This window comes from Pteropus medius, unplaced genomic scaffold (assembly GCF_902729225.1).
Source record: "Pteropus medius unplaced genomic scaffold, Ma_sr-lr_union100, whole genome shotgun sequence".
Lineage (NCBI taxonomy): Eukaryota > Metazoa > Chordata > Mammalia > Chiroptera > Pteropodidae > Pteropus > Pteropus medius.
In genome coordinates this window covers 16,041,653-16,060,258 of record NW_024351729.1, presented here as the reverse complement: position 1 = coordinate 16,060,258, position 18,606 = coordinate 16,041,653, and the positions used below count along the sequence as shown (strand labels likewise).

The following is an 18,606-nucleotide window of genomic DNA, read 5'->3' as shown; positions in this document are numbered from 1 at the left end:
AGCCCCTAAAAGAACTCCACAGAATTTTTTTTTTTTTTTTTTAGTAGGCCTTTTAGGCCATTTGTGATTGAGCTCTGAAGCTGAAAATGAAGGAGGCTACACCTTTGACTTCCAGGCTTGTGTGTTCATGAGCAACAAAGGGCAAGGCATGGAAATAGATATCTAGACGGGGCGAGAGGAGACAGAGAGACAGAGGAGACAGGGAACAGCTAGTTTCCCAGCACAGACACCAATAGACAGGTAGCATTGACACTGTACCTAGAGAGGCTGCCCTCAGCGGCCAGGCCCTGGGAGTCATCGAGGACATTAGGTTCACTGCAGGAGGGGTAGGGAGATGAAGCATTTAGGGAAAGAAAATGCAAACAAATAAAAGAAAAGGAAAAAAGGCATGCAGTTTTCTGCTTCCGAGAACCAAAAATAAATAAATTTAACAGAACGAGGAAGGAAAAGGAGACAGTCAACCATTTCACCTTGTGCTGGGTTTGTCAAGACATAAGACTCAAGGCAATGGGGGAGGAGGGGCTTTGGATGAATACGACTCTCAGAGGAGTGATCTATTTATCGGTCAAGAGTTGGGAATTATAACGAGCTCCAAATGGACACATGAGCTCTGAAACGTGTTGCAGAATGAAACTGTACAAGATGAAACTATCATTCCTTTGGCAAACATTTGGCTGGGTGGTTATTTTTAACCTGTCTTATGTACATGATGTTTCATTGACCAGGATCCTGCTCCTGTCTTGTGAGTTGTGACATTATCACCCAGAAACCACTTACCAGGAACTGCCATAACCAAACTCTTGGACTGATGTCATTAAGAAAAGCAAAGAAAGAACCCAACTTTTCCTGCTAATTTTGCAATGAAAATGCAAGTAAACAAATGGAAGGAAGATAACCCTGGAAAATCCACACAGAACTCACATTTACCTCCTTACTCCATCCTCTATTGACTGAATTGTAAATGCCAAAAGAAGAAACCTGTTAGGTTGGTGAGAGAATAATTAAATAGTTTATCGATTTATTTGGATGCAGCTGATTTGGGGATTTGTGAACAGAAACTGTGTCATACTTTAGCTCTCTTTCCTTCAGTGTCTAGCATTGAGCTAAGCACCCATGAAGCACTCAGTAAATACTTGTTAAACTAGATGGACTTAAACCACTTAAGAAACTGAGTGCCTGACCCCGAAGAATCATTTAACTAACTATACACTGTAAAAATAGCCTCTGTTCCCTAAAAGAGACTCCTTTTCTCTAATGCACATAGACATTACTTTTACTAGTCTTCTAAAGTATGACTCGAGCCCAAAGGGTTTAATTATATTATTTTTCTGAATTCCTAGTATATCTATACTAGAATGAATTTTCTCTCTGGAAATGAGTTAGCCCCTTAATGGATATGTACAAAGGGAATTGATGGCCTGGTTCCTTCAGGTAAATAACAACAATAACAACAACAACAAAACCCTAATCTAAATTCCTACAATTCCTTAATTTAAATGAAACTTTTGAATAAATTGCTAGATGGTTTTATTTTATTCTTGATGGAATCTTGCACATTGCTAACAATTAAAAATAGTTTCCTTGTATGACTTTATATCTTGTTTTGGGATATTTTATAGTTTGGTTCTGATTTTTTTCACACATTTTATTTATAAGACTTCCTTACCAAATTACCAAATCATGGGTAAAAAAATCTCTTACAATAATAATAATGCTTATATATTAGCAATTTTTGTAATAATTAAATAGTATATAGAATATTGCTTTCTTTATAAGTATACAATTTATTTATTAATCATCTTTTAACATTTTCCTCTATTTTAAAAATGTTCTTCAAAGTTAAGCTTTATTTCACAAATTTTATTTCATCCGTATAGTTTATGAACTATTCGCTAAAAGATTTGGGTACAGGGTAATTATTTCTGCATATTAACAGATTTTATCTAAACATTAGAATGTGCCCTGATTTTTATTATTTTTCATGTATGAATTATACCACATTGAATGTATAGGTATTAAAAATAAACAACAAACTAGAAAAAAACAGATTAGGCTAATTCTTTGAAATAATTCAGTTCCTCAAGTAAAACTATCATTGGCTCTGAAATAGATAATGTTTTAACTCTTACATCAGATATATAATCTTAGGGAGCAGAGAACACTGAAAAAAATGTTTTAAAGAATTTAGTCATGGAATCACAGAACTATAGAGAATTTACCTTAACAATGGTTATAGCCACCTCTTCATTTCACAGAGGAGAAAACTATGGGCTTTTCTTAAATGACCTACCCAAAGTTACACATAGTGGCACAAGTCCTTTTCTGCTTGTTTAATAAGCATCACTACCTCCACATAAATACTGATGATATAACAAAAGTCTAAACGTCACCAAATAGATCAAGGTAGTCCTAAATACTTGCCAGGTATTCATTATTAGTTTAGCTAATGATACATCTGAAATACAAGAATGTCATTTGAAAGAAGACCATTTATCTATTTGTGGAAAATTTTTAAGGAGAAATAATGATTGGATCAGAAATCGAAATCCCTTTTCCTGACCTGGCTTGGAAAACTCTCTGCAAATTGTTACCTGCACAACCCTAGTTGAAAAGTCCTTTGTTGAATAGTCTATTTTAAAACACTGATTGTTTGCTTCTCTTCAGCCATTTTATAATAGTGAGTGAATTTTCATAATGTCTACCTTTCCCCTAAATGGAGAGTATAAGATATCCATGGCTCTTTACCTTTGGCTGGGTAACAGGCCCACCTCAGCCTGAGGTGCAGACATACTAGAGACGTGGCTGGAGAACCTCCTCCTTCCAATGGCACTCAGGAGGTAAGCTTCTTGTTCACTTACCACACTGGGCATGCTTACAGAGTCATCTGAAAGGGACAAAAGAATGGAGTGTTACCACACTATAACACTGATCGGAAAACCCAAACCAAATTTGTAGCTGGGTTCCATGCTTGGCTTGAATACAACATTAGGGCAATCTCTAAAGCAAAATTACCATTTGTCCTTTTGCACAGATAGAAAACTAAGACCTTCGGGGTCTTAAGAAACATCTTCCCTATTTGTATGAAAACTGAGATTTTACAGCTTACCCTCTACAGTTACTGAACATTGTCACCTTGAGAATGTAAATAGAACTGCAAATTAAAGTGACTGCTTATTTCACTTGCAAAAAAACCTTCATGTATGTATCTCTATCTTGAAAAAAAAAAGACTTTGGGTGTCTTAATTTTAATCTGTATAAAGGAATGAATAATAATTCTTCATGTCTACTTATTGCCCACTCTTGAACAGCCTTCATGAAATACGTGTAAACTTCCTGTTCACTTTTACAATTAGATTATTTGCGAAAGTCAAGGGGCACCTGCGAATTAAAGATTTCAGAAAAGCTGGACTATAATTTCATATCAAGTATATGTCTTTGATATTCAAATAGTACGTTCAGTACATTTAACAGTTTTAGACTGCTGAGGGAAAGACTATGTCAGATTTCTTTTGGAAAAATATTAAAAACCTATAATGTCCAGAAATAAATGCTTATTTTAGCTTAACTTTAAAATTTTAAGCATGTGGTGGTGTATTCTCCATAGATACAGAAATTAACGTACTCAGATCCAAATGAGAGTTAACTTGAGGACAGTATTTGTGACTAGGTGACCTCATTCTAAGTGAACTATACAGTAAATACAGTAATCAAAATGTTTTTGATTAACATAGGGCCAGTTATCAAAACAGTCACAGAGATGTCAAGTACAGCGTAAGAAATATAATCAATAATATTGTAATAACTATGTATGGTGTCAGATGGGTACTCAACTTATCAGGGTGATCACTTTGTAAGTTATATAAATGTCTAATCACTATATTGTACACCTGAAACTAATATAACATTGTATGTTAACTGTAATTGAAAAAAATAAAAAAATATATTTTTCAAAATTTTCCTAATTACAATTTTAGGAGTATTTCCATGAGCAATGACTAGGGTGACTTAGAAACAAGTATGTCTATTGGTTGGGTGCAGGATAATATGATTATCACTTTGTTATCTGATTGACCCTAAAACTAAATGTGGAAACAATACTGGTAAGTGTTTTGACAAAGCGTTTTTTTTTCTTTTCCTCTCCTACACATCCAACTGTAGTAGGGTATTAAATACTTTCATTCATCTTAGTTCATTAAAATTCTAACCTCAATTCTCATTTCCTCTACTTAATTTAGTTCAGAATGGGACTTTTTGTTGTTGTTTGGTATGGAGGGGCTCTCAGTGAAGATCTAGATTTTGTTTTCATTCTTAAGGCATTGATAGCACACTTTGTTATAAATGTTATATCAGAGTGTCTTTCAAATACTTGGAAAATAATCAATGTAACTTTGAGAAACCATTAAATAACAGTGGTATTTAGTGGAACCTTTCACCTTTACTTTTTAAAATCTACTCCTATTAAGCTCTCTCATTTTATAACACCAAATCTGAAGCATATGCATTAGAAGCTCCTGGGCTGTCTCAGTCACTGGGGACACTCTTAACTCAAATTTTGATTGTATTCTCTCAAGATAGCCTGCTGGTTCATCTTCTAGATAGCATAGCTGATGTCTTTTCTGAGTTCTGAGCATAAGCATGCTCACTTTTTCTTGCCCAATGGGGTCATGTAAGTGCTAGTCAACCCTTTAAGCAAGATGGTTAGGAGAAAGGGGAATAAATGCTTCCCTTAGTTTCTTAAGCACAATTTAAATGATAGTGGAAAAGGTTAAATATGTAAGCTCAAAGAAAACCTAGGGCTCACTAAAGATTTACTTTTAGCTTGAATTCCTTCCAAATGACCAAGGATATCAAGGGATTTATAGAAGAACAGGAAGAAGGAATCATGGAATCTATCACAATTCCATTTTAAATCCCCCCCTTTTTTTTTTTTTTTTTTTTTTTGGTAAAAATGACCAGGGATCAGAACTGAAAGGCTGGAAAGGCTTCTAGAAATCCTTCCTAAGCCCCATTTGTATGGCCAAGCTGTGTCACACATGACCCTCCCCTACCCCCCTTCCCCACCTTCCAGATTCTGTGGGGTGACCTACTTTCCTCATCTTCCTCATCAGTCCGACTCAGGGTGTCCTGTGAAGCCTGCTGGGAGGGCTCACTGTCCTGTTCCCAGACTGTGCCAGTGCCCGTGTTGGAGCGGGACATGGTGGCCAGGCTCAGGCGGTAAGCAGAGGTGGAGGTGCCCACGGTACTGATGGATGTCTTCCCTTGGTAGGCTAGGGGAGTTGAGAGACCAAAGGAAATCCATATGAGGATCTTGAAAGAAAACAAGTGTTTGCTCCTCCCTGACCACTTGTATTTTTAAAGAAAAGTCAGTTAAATGGTGTGTCCCAGAATGATCTTTAAGACAAAGTAGCAAATGTAAGTGAGAATGTTTAAAAAAAAATTGGCCATTGATATAAACTGAATAATTTCCTTGTGGGATGACGTCTCACAATGTAAGATGCTTTGACGTTGCTTCCTCTCTCATTGCTTTTTAATTTCATTTTCCGAGGCTGGTAGAATGCAAATTTATTTTGTCATGTATTGTAGCTTCCAACTTGGCAGATTTTACTGAGAAATATATATTACCTGACATAAGTATATAGAAGTAATAAATACATTGTCTGGTAGGAACCTCACAATCAAAATCAGAATACATAACCAAAACGGTGCTCTCATTCTCCCTTTCTTGAAATGCAATTTATAAAATACTTACTAGATTTTATGTCATATTATTTTCTTATAAAGTAGAATATTTGAATAGCTCTGTGGAAATTTCACCAAGATTGTACTTGTCAAATAGTTTGTCTTTAATACATTGCAAGCAGCAATAAAAGAAAGAAAAAAAACAGCCACACATTTACTTATGGGTAATGGCTGCCCTCTAATGGCAGATGATGATTTATTTTCCTTCCTCAGTAATTTGCTGTTAACATAATTGTAAAAAGTAAACAGTGCATTCCCAAAGAAAATCTTTTTAATAATGTAAAGAAAGTACTCCCAATCTGCCAGTTCTGATTCAATCCTTTCTCCCTCTAATCTGTGAAAAGTTAAAGGCTTTATAATAAAGACCTGATTTTAAGTCCTCTCACTGTAATGTGTATAAGTTACTTATCCTCTTTTGAGTCTGTTTCCTCGTTCTATAAGTGGACCTTCAGTTATGCACCTTGCAGGTATTTGTGTGGATTAAATGGAATAACAGCTATGAAATCATCTACCATATAGTAGGTGCTCAGTGGTGAGTGCAAGTCTCCCTTCTCCTTTTCAAAAAGGAAATAAAAGCGAGAATTTAAAATACTTTTTTTCCAGTTAAATATTCAAGAAACGGTTTAACTGCAGAAATGAAGATTGTAAAAAAAAAAAAAAAAAAAATTTAGAAAAGGAGTAAAATTAAACTCAGATGAGAGTCCCTTGATCTGTTTTGTCATCCACAATGATTGCCTGGTCAAATTTACCAGTGTACCGAAATGGCTAATCAGAACATGGCTTTAAAAAGTGGGGCTGACCTGGACAGAAGCATTCTCTGTGGATTGTGAATGCCATTAGTCAGACAAATTCGAAAAAGCCCATGCGAGCTCACCTGACCCACTGTGAACTGCTTCCTTCAGAATTTTCAATTCGCTGTTGAACTCAGCAATGAGGGAGCTCTTACACAGAGGGCGCGGGATGAAGCGCCGCTCCAGCTGGTCGGCGATGTGTTGCCGGGCAGAAAGCTCTTCGTGATTCTCTGCTGGTTGGGCCAGAAGCTGAAAGGAAGGTATAGATTCTCAGGTCCTCAATCCTCCCATCTGTAAAGCGGACTAATTATTGTCCTTATTTCCTAGTTGGTTGTGAAGATTATACCAGGTAACGCATATGAAGTTTTCAGAACAGTGCTTTGCATTACTTCCCCAGGAAATCAGGCCATGAAAAGAATAAAAGGCGGATGAATACCGAGGGTCTCAGAGAAAAAAAACATGCTTCAACTATCCTGTCTTTTTCATGTTTATTTAAAATCAGATCTCAGTGATGCCACTGAAAAAAGAACATTCTCCAGATCATCCCATGGGTCAATCTTTTTTTTTTTTTTTTTTTTTTTTGCGGGGGGAGAGGGAAGGGAGAGGGGTTAGTGTGGAGAAGGCAAAGTTCATAGACTGTGCAGGCACTTCTAACATGAAATTTTATTCTCTGGGATACATTTTTGAGCTGTTTCTTCATCAAGCATGGTGTTAACAGGTCCTACTAACGAGCCTTAGTACGTCCCATGAGAACTGCTGCCATAATCCTGCCTTAATCTGGGGAGCAGCAGCACGTTCATAGGGCTCATCACTCCTAGGAGAAGCAGACAGCATACCTTGCACTGGATGAAAGGGCGTAAGAGCACGAAGATGGGTATTCGGGTCCGCACAATGAAGTCAAGGAAGTCCCACAGGGCCAGGCCCCCCACCTTCCGCAGAGCCATTTCCTTCACCTGGAGGCTCAGCCAGTACCACTGGCTTCCAAGCTGCCTCTCAAAGCAGACGAGAATCACCTTCAGCGCTTCACACCAGGAAGAGACAAGAGTGAGCCTGCAGACTTGTGCTTGGGAAGAAACCTGCCCACGCCCAGCTGCCCACACCCACAGCCCTTTATGCATCAGAACATTTTCTAAATTTCTAAACTCTCCCCATTTCCAAAAACTTACATGTCCTCCTGAGCGAGAGTATTCTGACATCAAGAAAAAAATTTGTATGGTAAAACAAGTTTCAATTCTGATTAGGAGAACACAAATATCTTTCTTAGGGACATTAAACTGCTACTTTGGAAAATACAGAGCAAATCAGTTCTTAGATATATTTTGCTTTCCTCAAGTTTTATCATAGCGGCTTTATGGCAATACCAGTATATCGCTCACATCCTAACCTAAAACATGGGTTTTTAAAAATCTTGTTTTTCTTTTAAGCATAGAAATAAACTCGTGTTATTAAAAGTAAAATCAAACCAAGCAGATATGCACAGTTAAAACAAAAGTCCTTCTTCCCAGCTCCCTTTAGGACCCCACCCTAAACTGCTCCCCAAATGTAATCCCTTCCCTTCCATGCCCATAATGCATATCACGTCTATTGCTAAACCCTGTTACATTTCTTTTACAGTATATTTTGGCAGCCCTGTCACAATCTACGTGTTTTGTTGTTGCTGTTGTTGTTGTTTTCCAGGAAGCAGATTTCCCAGTGTGTCAGGGCAAACCTGAATATTGTAAAGATTGGTGGGAGCTTCCTCTGCCACCCCAGCTCTCCCCACAGAGTCTACCGTGGGGCAGTCAAGGGAATCTGGGTCTTCTTGATCGTGTCTTGAGGCCCATCTCAGCAACTAAAAGACATGCGGAAATCCAACTCCCTAAACCCTTCAAGAGTCACACACTCCTTTACCCTCTATTTAGGGCATTTCCAGGGGGCACACCATGCCATATAACGTAGAGATATTGTAAGATGCTTCTTTATTCATCTCCCTCCTCAAAATCTCACTTTTCACAGCAATCGCTTAACTCTATTTCTCTCCCTCAGTTAAAACAAATGAGCAAAAGGATCTCTTCTTTCTCTACCCTGATCCTGGTGATATTTCTACTGTTATGTGCTTGTTAGCCTTCTCCGAGTTTCTGCCCTCCCTCCATCAGCCAAACACACAAACAGGACAGCAAAGGGTTCAAGAGCAGAGACTCTGGGACTAGATGGCTTGGATTCGAAATTTGGCTCTGCCACTTATTAACTGTATGGCTTTAGGTAAGTTACCTTAGTCGAGTTAGGCTCTTCGCTCCTAAAATGAGAACATTTACTTCTTAGAGTTGTTATAAGGGTTCCATGTGATAATAATGTAAAGTATAGAAAACACTGCTTAGTGCACAGTAATGCTCAAAATAAATGTAAAAACAAATTTAACATAGAGGTCCAGTAGCTTGGCTGAGTGACCGAAGGATCCACTTTCATTAGAAAGACAGAAAGTGGAGAGAAATGAAAATAGTTACGTGTCAAGTGTTTCCTCCCATCCTTGTCTTACACATGAAGCCCTCTTTCTCCATCGTCCTCTGTGCAATCCCAAACCTCATGCACGGCTTTGTCCCAGAGTCTAAATTTTATTTAAACCCTATATTCTCGTGCCTCTGATAACCAAGCCCCACGTGTGTAGGTCCTGTCTGTGCACATGTACCTTTTTTTTTTCTTTTTCATTCTCATTGTCAATCAAATCATGTTCAAATACATCCCTTTATAATGCAGTCCAAATACCTCACACACTCCAAACTCCAAGGACCTGTTTTTACCAGTGCGCATGTGTTCATCTGATACTCCCACCAAGATCTGTGCTAATGAATTGAAAAATGTCAAGCAAAATTTTCTCAGCTTCCTCCTTTTGAGATTTTCTGCTGCCATGCTCCTTATTCCAAATGCTGTGGCAAGAGTGGTCTTTCTCCGCCTGACTTAGTTCCATCAGGGCCAAGGAGAGGCTTTCACGTGTTCCACGGGTCGGGGCCAAGTTAAAGGCAGGGATAGAGGAATGAGAAAATAGGAGTGGAAGGGGTAAGGGAACGGGCAAGGCTATGGGAGAACAAGTCGACTGGCCTTGCTAGAGTGAAGATCGAGATGGAAACTTAAGATGATATCGTAAGGGAAGAAAAATAGCTAGTAGAGGGCCTAATATACTAGAAGGCCACCATGTCTTGCTGCACAGGATGTGGACTGCCTAACTCTAGGGGTTCCATTCACATGGATGACAGACCAATGAGCCCCACTGAGTTTTGCAATGCAGTTTCCTTGTACATTAGACTGAATCCAGATCTGATAATAGCTACCGATAATCTCTTTAGTGATCTCATACTTAGTCAGCAAGGAGGAACTCTTACTGTAGATGCCTTCCTTATAAAAACATCCAAGTAATTTAGGCATCACAGTATGAATGTACTTTGTTTGGGGGCATATGTTTACTGAAAGAAACCAGACTCTTTTGCAAGAGTGATGCTTCTTACTTGCCCAAGTAGCTTCTTTAAATGCTTTCTTGACTGAGGTCTTTTAAAATATGTTTTTGAGTCCAAGTAGAATATAACTAAATAAGTACATACGTATGTACATATATATATATACACACATATATACATATACATACATACATATACATATGCACATATACATAGGGAGAGAGAGAGGAAGAAGGGGAGAGGGGAGAGGGGAGAGGGAGAGGGAGAGAGAGAGTACTCACCCAAGTACGCTGCTTGGCTGGTGGACTCTGCCAGGCCTTCCCTACGCAAGTCTTTCCCTGCATCCCCTGGGGTGGAGCAGTGGGCAGGAGAGCTCTCTAACATAAAGTTCTTGCTCCTGGAGGTGCTGATGATCCTTGGAGGCAGAAGCACGTTAATGACCGTCTGCAGCAGCAGTTGCACTTCAGGCTGCTCCAGCCAGGGGCTATCTGAGGGGCAGAGTTCCCAAGAGGGAAGTGGAAAGAAAAGCAAGTCACGAGGTAGACCTTTCACATCAGACACAGAAAAATTTAGCTCTCTTTCCGATTCCAAACCAGGACACCCAGGTATTTCTCCACCAAGTACAGCTTCTCCCACAGACAGTAACAGTATTCCTGTTACTGTTTTCTCCACAGTCTGCACCCAAGGGCTTGTGTTCTTGGCCAAGTCTCCCGCTTACCATTTCAATCTCCTTTCTTTTTTCTGCCCAAATACTCATAATGTACTGTCTTTACATTTGACATAAAATTTTCCTAAAAGAGAAATCCCCCAAAAAGGAAGAGTAATGAAAATACATTGGAATTTAATGGTAGTGGCAGGATTTATGCTAACCCCAGTGGCGGTAGGTTATAAAGTCCATTCACCTGTCAATTCACAACGAATTGTACTTCAGTCAATACCATTTGTAAATTGAACAACAGTCTCCTGAGTTTTGCTGTGCTGAAATGATTTTAAACAGAACGTATCTTCTACGAGGTGGAGCAGAGAAACTTTTGACTCAGGATAGCTAAACTGAAAAGAAAGAAAAAAAATATCTATTTCCTAAGGTAACCCTATTTAAACCACTCAGATCGACTTCAGTGATGGCCTTGTTGAGAAAAGGAAAGAGAAATAAACACCTGGCATTTAACGAAATACAACAACAATGATAAATTCCTTTAGTTAAATTAATCAGACCTTTGCTTCCAGATCCTACTGTGAGCACAAATGGGATGAGTAGATTTAAAAGCATCCCCTCCCTTCGCTCTTGATTGGTGAATGGGGAGATCACATGGCTTAAAGGGAAATCTTCTTTTAAAGCCTGTGCAGCAATAATAGAAAAAAAGATTAATCGATCCCCCACACTACTCAGGATGTTTGTTTTAACACAGCGTGACGGAGACGGTGATTCCCTGCTGGCTGCTCCTGTAAACTATGTCGTTCGATTGTCGTCTGTGCAGCATGCAAGATTCACTTAAAATTGATACTTTACCATTTGCTTGACATAATTGAGGGCTATATACCTAAAAAAACAGTAATGTTTTGAATATTAAATGAAAAATTACGGTCTGGTACCAAAACAACCACATTTCCCCATTCATTTTCTCCATGGGTTCACCAATAAATATTTTAGAGACAGAAGAAAAGGAAGAAAATGAGCACTTGCCATCTGTTCCATTTGGGAGTTATTTAAAAGTCCTCTGACCCCTACATACGGCCTTCTCCAAGCCAGAAAGCAAGAGTCAATACAGGAAGAAATGATCTCTGTACACAGGTTATTAAAATGCATCACTTTAGAGATGTCATTATCTCTCTTCTGCATGGTAGCCACAGTTCTTGCTTAATTTCGTTTCTATCACCTACCCATTCTTTGGATGATGGACCACCAAGCATGGTTGTCAGAAAATGGATGGGTCAGTTATCCATTTATATCGGTGTTATACTTCCCATTGGTCACAGAGCTTTCTGATGATTCACCACATGCTAAAATTAGGTGATACGCAGAAATAGGCAGGGGAATTGGCATTCTGTACTTTTTGCTATGGGAAGGATTATTTTAATTTTAAGAAATAAAATAACTGGGAGAATAAAAAAAAGCACCCACAATATTCAACCCACGATCATTAAAGAAAATTAAAATATTCAAAGTCTAGTAATAATATTTGAAAAGAATTTTATATTGCAATTCTTTCTGCAAATAATTTAAAACCAGACTTTGAATATTGCTGTCTCTTTTAATTAATGATTGTGAGCTGATTATCTGTGAACCGTTATTTTCCTAAGGTATCTGTACACATTTTAAATGACGGAAGTGATTTGCAAGGTTGTGGCAGGACTAAATGACTCTGCTGTTGTTGAGATCTCAAGAAGAATTACAGAAGCACAACTTAGGGCCAAGCTCAGGGCTGAAGCTCCAAACCTGTAAAAGTTTGGAGATGTTTACACTTTTGATTCACAGATTTTGCCCAGCCTTTGCAGAAAACAAAAAGAGAACACCGTGATCTGGTGCCTCAACCAGCAACTTAATGAGCGTGACAAACAGGTAAGGCAGTCACACCTGTATCTGCAATGCTACAAGCCGGACAACAGCTGTGCTGAAGGGCAGAGGTGGTGAGAGATAAGGGCTGAGATGAAGAAGGGGTAATCCATCAGCAACACTGGAAGGTCCTACCACTCCCATCACCTGAAATACAAACAGAGCACATGACCAGCCTTGACTATTGCAATTTCATGCAACCATAGTAAGGGAGTTTCATTTCATAATAATAGCAATAATAATAATAATAATAATAATAATTTGAAGGTTGGGCATGTTACTTTCAATCTATTCTCATTGCCTTCTTCTGAAGGCATGTAATGTCTGGAGTCAGATCGAATATTACACTGGATTCAGCCAAGGTTTTGTAGAATGTCGTTTATAGCTAACTATGTAAATAATGAGAGATGAATCAGAAACTATTCTAATCAGGAGACCGGACATACTTACTCGTGGATTCAAAGAGATGCAGTCAACATTCTTTGATGGAGCAAATACAACAATGATGATGGCAACAGCTCTATTTGCGCTAGGCATTCCAGCTACAGATTTATTGCTCAACTAGTTAAGCAGCAGATCCTGTTCAATGAAATGCTCTAACATGGTTTCTACATCGTACAAAACCTTGTTGGGACCAGACTCTAGATATTACATATTATAAAAAGTTTTTTTTCTTCACATAAATCCTAGACTTGCCAACTCACAGTGTTATTTTGCATTAATAAAAAAAAAAAAATCCTCTTTGCATTTTAAACTCCCCCGCCCCAGGCTACCTTAACTTCTAGCCAATTGTGTCGTCTCCGCCACCCCACTCTCCAACTGGCAGCCCTCAACTCTCAGCGCAACTTGAGGTGAATTGTCAAAGTAGTGTGTGGGAAGCAGCACACCAAGATCCCATCTGCGTTGGGATGGGCCCCTGTATCTCCCCACACACCACCTTGAAATGTACCTCCCTATTTTCAGTGTCACCTGAGCCGTCTGTTTTCATAGGTAGGTAGGGGCACAAAGTGGTTGACCTGTAAATCTTCAATTCAGAGAAGTCAATAGCAGAGTTAAATTATGCAAATTTTATAAGATTGCCACTTGGCTACTCACCAGATTGACACAGACATTGATCAGTGACCTAAGGTGAGGCAGGAAGGATATGATTGGCTGCCTCTGAAGTGTCAAACAAACCCCTTCAATCAAATTGCTGGCAGGCTCCCACTCAACCTGTCGCCTGGAATACAATATAGGAGCCATTAGCAGCTTGGCTCCCTTCTGGAGAGTCTGAAACAAGTGAACGAGACAGTGATTCTGACGCCATCTAAGACAGGATGAGAGTCTCAGACAACAAAGTGCTTCACACGGGATGAAGTTTACCCATGTTGTTCCAAAAGTACAGAGCACACTGGGAAAGCAAGAAGATACTGAAAACGAGGCAGAGGCACTCCTACCCCACTCGACTAATGAGACAAAATCTATTGAAGAAAAAACAGAGATGAATGGGTTGCATTTTAAGTTCCCTGGTTTTAACTATGAAAGAGGATATAAGACTACCATTTTAGAAAACCCATCAAGTGGGTAATTACTCCCAACAGAATTAATCTCACCCCAGGCTGCATTTCTGAAATCTATTTTTCAGACTGCAGTTGATCTCATCAGCTTTTACACCAGACTACAACTAATTGGATTTGTATGACAACTCCTGCCAAAAATACCACTTTAAAATAAAATACTCTTAAAGTGTTCTTTCTTGGCCTCCTAAGAAGTGATATTTTTTGGCTACTTTCTTTGGTACTGTAAAAGGTGGTATACATAATCAAATTAGATAAACATAGGATTTTCTGTAATAAAAGTCAGTCCAGCCTGCAATTGTCTTAGAACCGAAACTAACAGATTGGGCTTTACAGATAGCTACATTATTTCCAAATTTTACCCTGCAAACAATTTCTAAGCTTGTATTTGCTACCAGAATAAAATGTCGGCAGTGACAAAAGGGAAATGTTCATAAATGGGTATATATTGACATCCCTGATGTCTAAGTAACCCATAGGTCAGGTTTAGTCAACATTTCTCTTGTTAAATTGAGCTCACCCGAAGAAATTAAATCCAAGGTAATGCCAAATTCACAGCATGCAGCACAAGAAAATTGCCTACAACCTACTAAGTCTATGCATTAATCCACTTTCAGGAAGCATGAAATCTACTTTTAGGAAGCATGATATTCTTTATAACGGGCTTCATTATATGACAAATGAGTCAGCCTATGGAGATGTTTAACATCTTACAGATACGAAGTTATTTAAGAAAAATAATTTATTTAGACACACTCTTGGAAACATTATAAGACTTTGGCCATTTGCCAATAGGCGCAAATGTTCCATTGGGATCACTAAAGAACATAGGAGTGCTTTAAGTACGAGTATTTTCATGCCACTAAAAAAAATAATAACCTTGAAATAATATATATGCATTCATCATTATAATATAAAAGAATATAGGAACAGACTCTCAATTATTAGAATGAAGTCTTTCAATTTCTTTTTTATAAATTCAGCAACTCCTGATGGCTGCATAAATGAAGAGCATAGGCTAAATTCTGGGAAAGTTCAGCCAAATTGAACACTAAGTGCTACAAATTCTTGGGACAAGAGTTACATTGATTTGGGGTTTAGTTAAAAGAATAGAAAATGCTCTCACTAACCCAAACTTGAAATTTCCAAGTTAGTGGGTTTATTAGCATCTATCTGTGGAACTCCACAAATGCTACACATGGCTACAAGTTTTCAAACTGGGCTCAGATGTCCAGGTGGACTGGTTCAGAGGCATCCGCTCATAGGAAGGCTACCAAACGGATATTTCAGGCCGCTGAATGGAGTTTAGGTGGTAAAAATGTTCATTTAGTACCACCCGAATGAGGTGAAAAGGTGAAAATTAAACATTTGTTATCAATCCTGGAAACTTTTAACTGCTGCTTAGCTGATTATTGAAAAATTGGCATTTCTTTAAACCGGTACCTAAAATACTACTGTTAAATACAGTATTTCTTGAATATCAAGTTAATTTTACTTCTTTTCTTAGTTGTTTTCTTCATAAGGCCTATCCTGCCTTACTTCAAAAGGAACTGAAGGATAGACATCAAATTCCATATGTGTCAGATAAGGAACATAATAGCTGAGAAATAGATTTTTCAAGATAAATATATATTTTTACAGAATATGTTATAGACTTTGCTACTTATGCACTCATATATTTGATTTGCTATCCACATGTATCAACAGAAAACTTTCAAGCAGCAGAAAACTTTCATTTAACTCTAGATTTATCCACCACCTTAAAAAAATGACAAACTCTAACTTAGAGGCTTGCGACACCAACAGGCTTGCAAAATGCAACCCTCCTCACCTCAGAGTAGGCATCTTATGAATTTTGTTGAACATTCTATCCAATCTCTTTAAAATGAGGATAAGGGCTGGCCTCACTGCTTCAGCTGTCCAGTCGGTAATAGGCAGCATCTCCATGATGTAGCGTCGAAGCCCACGGCTCTCCATTGTCTGTGTGTCGTACGGTGCCAGCTTCAGAAGCGAGTGTGCGATTTCTGCCAATCTAAGATTAGTTTTTGTTTGTTTTTAAGAATTAGCTTAGAAATCACAGTGAAAAATTCCCAACACAGCACCATGCTAATCACCCTCCTTCCAACACACCGACTCCCTGAACTAAGAACATTCTGGTGCATTACTCATAATTTTTAAATAAACTTAAAAAAAAATCAAGATAAATTAAGGCCCATAAATTTCAATTGGTTGATATGTTTCTTGAGTCTTTTTAGTTTGTAGGTTCCCTCTCTTCTGTTTGGTTTTTTTTTTTATCTGTAATTTTATTTGTTAAATAAATTAGCTATTTGTCTTGTAGCATTTCCTATACTCTGGATTTTTCTGATTAAATCTCCATAGTTTCGTTTAATCTATTCCACTACCCCCATATTTAATTCAATTGGTAGTTAGATCAAGGGGCTAGATCAGATCAGGTTTTGATTTTCTGGCAAGTGTACTTCACAGATGATGTATACTTTAATCAGGAGGTACATGATTCCTAGTTGTCATTCTTTTTATGACATCGGCTGCCACTAGTGAACATTACACAGATGCATTAATTCATTAAAAGTAGTACAATGGTAATATTGTTTCATTCCTCTTCTCATGTATTAACTACAGCATTTTGATAAGGAGAAATTTCCTTTTGATTACTCCAAGAGAGATAGGATAAATGTTAGAAAGGATCTACAGTTTAAGAGCTCCCCAGGAGACTCTGACAGGCACTCTGGTTTAGGAATCACAGCCAAGGCATTGCATCTCTAACACTCAAATTGCTCTACAATTGCCCCATCTGTCTAGCACCACAGATGGAGAACTCACTACTTCACAAGGCACCTCATCCTATCTTTGGAGGTCCACACTGTAAGAAGCTCTCTTCATATTAGGTCCCCAAATTCTCTCATTTTCTTTCACCTACACTTAATCTGGGAGCATGGATTCAACCCATCTTTTCCATGGCAACCCTTCATTATCAAGAAATAGTTATTGTCTCTTCCTCCTTATTTATTTTCTGACTGAACATTCACACTATCCTTCTGGAAATTGTATGTGAATGTGCATATTTTAAAGAAATCATTTAAAAAACAGCCTATTCATTCTCCTGTTTATCACTTTCTCACAAATGTGCCATGTAGAAAATAATTCTTTACTTTCTAGGTTGTGTGTGTGTGACAGATAAGTATATACCTATTTGCACATATTTCTTTTCCCTTATTATTTTATAGATGACATTGAGAGATTATTAATCATTTTGAGTTTGAAAATAATATTTAAGAGCTGAATTTGAGTCACTTTATGAGTTATTACCTGAATTCCCTAAACTCTGGTTGTGTTATAAAATAAATTTGCTTTGAGCATAAAACCAAAAATTTCCTTTAATACTGTCTTTGTTGTAGTATCACATGAATAACCTCTTGGTAAAACACATTCTTATAATCCTTTCTAATGAGAACACAAAACATATTCCCATTAAGAGGGGGAGGGAGAAATAAGGAGAGAGAGAGTTGGAGAGAAGTGGGGACAGGAAGAGAAGGAGAGGCAGAGAGAGAGTGTGGGGAGAGAGGGGAAATGGCAAAGAGAGGGAGAATATTTACACATCTTACTGTCCTGCTGTCCTGCTGCTTGGTAACTCTGGGTTGGGCAAATGAGGCAATAAATTCCCGTAGGGCAGAGACTATCTAATCAGGAATATTTTCCTTGAGAGCCTTGCAGTCAACCATATATTTTGCAAATACAGGAGTACAGATCACCTCACTACTGCTTCTTGGCTCTTTGGCTCTAATCAAACATTTCTCGAAAATATCTCTTCTACTTTTGATATCATCACATTCCTTTTTTAAAAATCAACCCTTTCTCTCCTTGAGTGATACTATTCATTCTTACGACTTTCAATACCACCTACATACCCACAGTTCCAAAATTTATATGTTTAGCTCTGACTTCAACATACATCCAAATGGATATTTAATTTATAAAAGTAAGCCTTAATTATATCCATGATTGGTGTAAGGTCAAAACATATGGATCTGCCCCTATTCAGAAAAACAGAATATCTGTTTGGCCAGAGATCATGGCAGGTTTATTTTTATCAAAAGCTTATTATGAGAAATTGCATTAATAAACGACATTTAGTCTAACTATCCCTGGCAGTAAAAATTCTGCCTACCCTCTGATAGCTCCGGGCTGTCAAATAACTGTGCTCTTGAATGACATTATCCTGGCTCCAGACAGGTTGCTCTTGGCTGAATTGCATAATGAAGTTTTGGCAAATTTGAGTACTGACGGGTATCCAGCCACACGAAACTGGCATTTTTACACTGTGGGATGTTGTTGAGGATGGCTTTCATTTCATCCCACCATTCTTTCTTTTTAACAAACACCAAACCAGGAGACATTTCTTGTTCTTCGTATTTTTTTAAAAAGTAATGTTTTATCAAATACCTAGTTGTTTTTATCTTACCGACATGAAGATTTTTTAATTGATCATTTCTTCTTCATTGCTTGATAACTCAGAAGGT

General features: G+C 38.0%; 1 protein-coding gene across 3 annotated transcripts in view; it reads right to left on the bottom strand.

The window, feature by feature from the left end:
* The window catches only part of UNC80 (unc-80 subunit of NALCN channel complex), a 185,841-nt gene that overhangs the window by 10,327 nt on the left and 156,908 nt on the right, over positions 1-18,606 (bottom strand). For 2 of the 3 annotated variants that reach the window (XM_039844657.1, XM_039844658.1), the window contains 10 exons: positions 15,900-16,100; positions 13,608-13,731; positions 12,534-12,659; positions 11,174-11,297; positions 10,240-10,446; positions 7,367-7,551; positions 6,614-6,779; positions 5,088-5,267; positions 2,746-2,884; positions 259-315 (listed from right to left, as the gene is read on the bottom strand). In XM_039844657.1, the coding sequence (XP_039700591.1) occupies positions 259-315; positions 2,746-2,884; positions 5,088-5,267; positions 6,614-6,779; positions 7,367-7,551; positions 10,240-10,446; positions 11,174-11,297; positions 12,534-12,659; positions 13,608-13,731; positions 15,900-16,100 (1,509 nt within the window). The remainder of the gene's footprint in view (positions 1-258; positions 316-2,745; positions 2,885-5,087; positions 5,268-6,613; positions 6,780-7,366; positions 7,552-10,239; positions 10,447-11,173; positions 11,298-12,533; positions 12,660-13,607; positions 13,732-15,899; positions 16,101-18,606) is intronic. The other variant, XM_039844660.1, reaches the window with a different exon arrangement.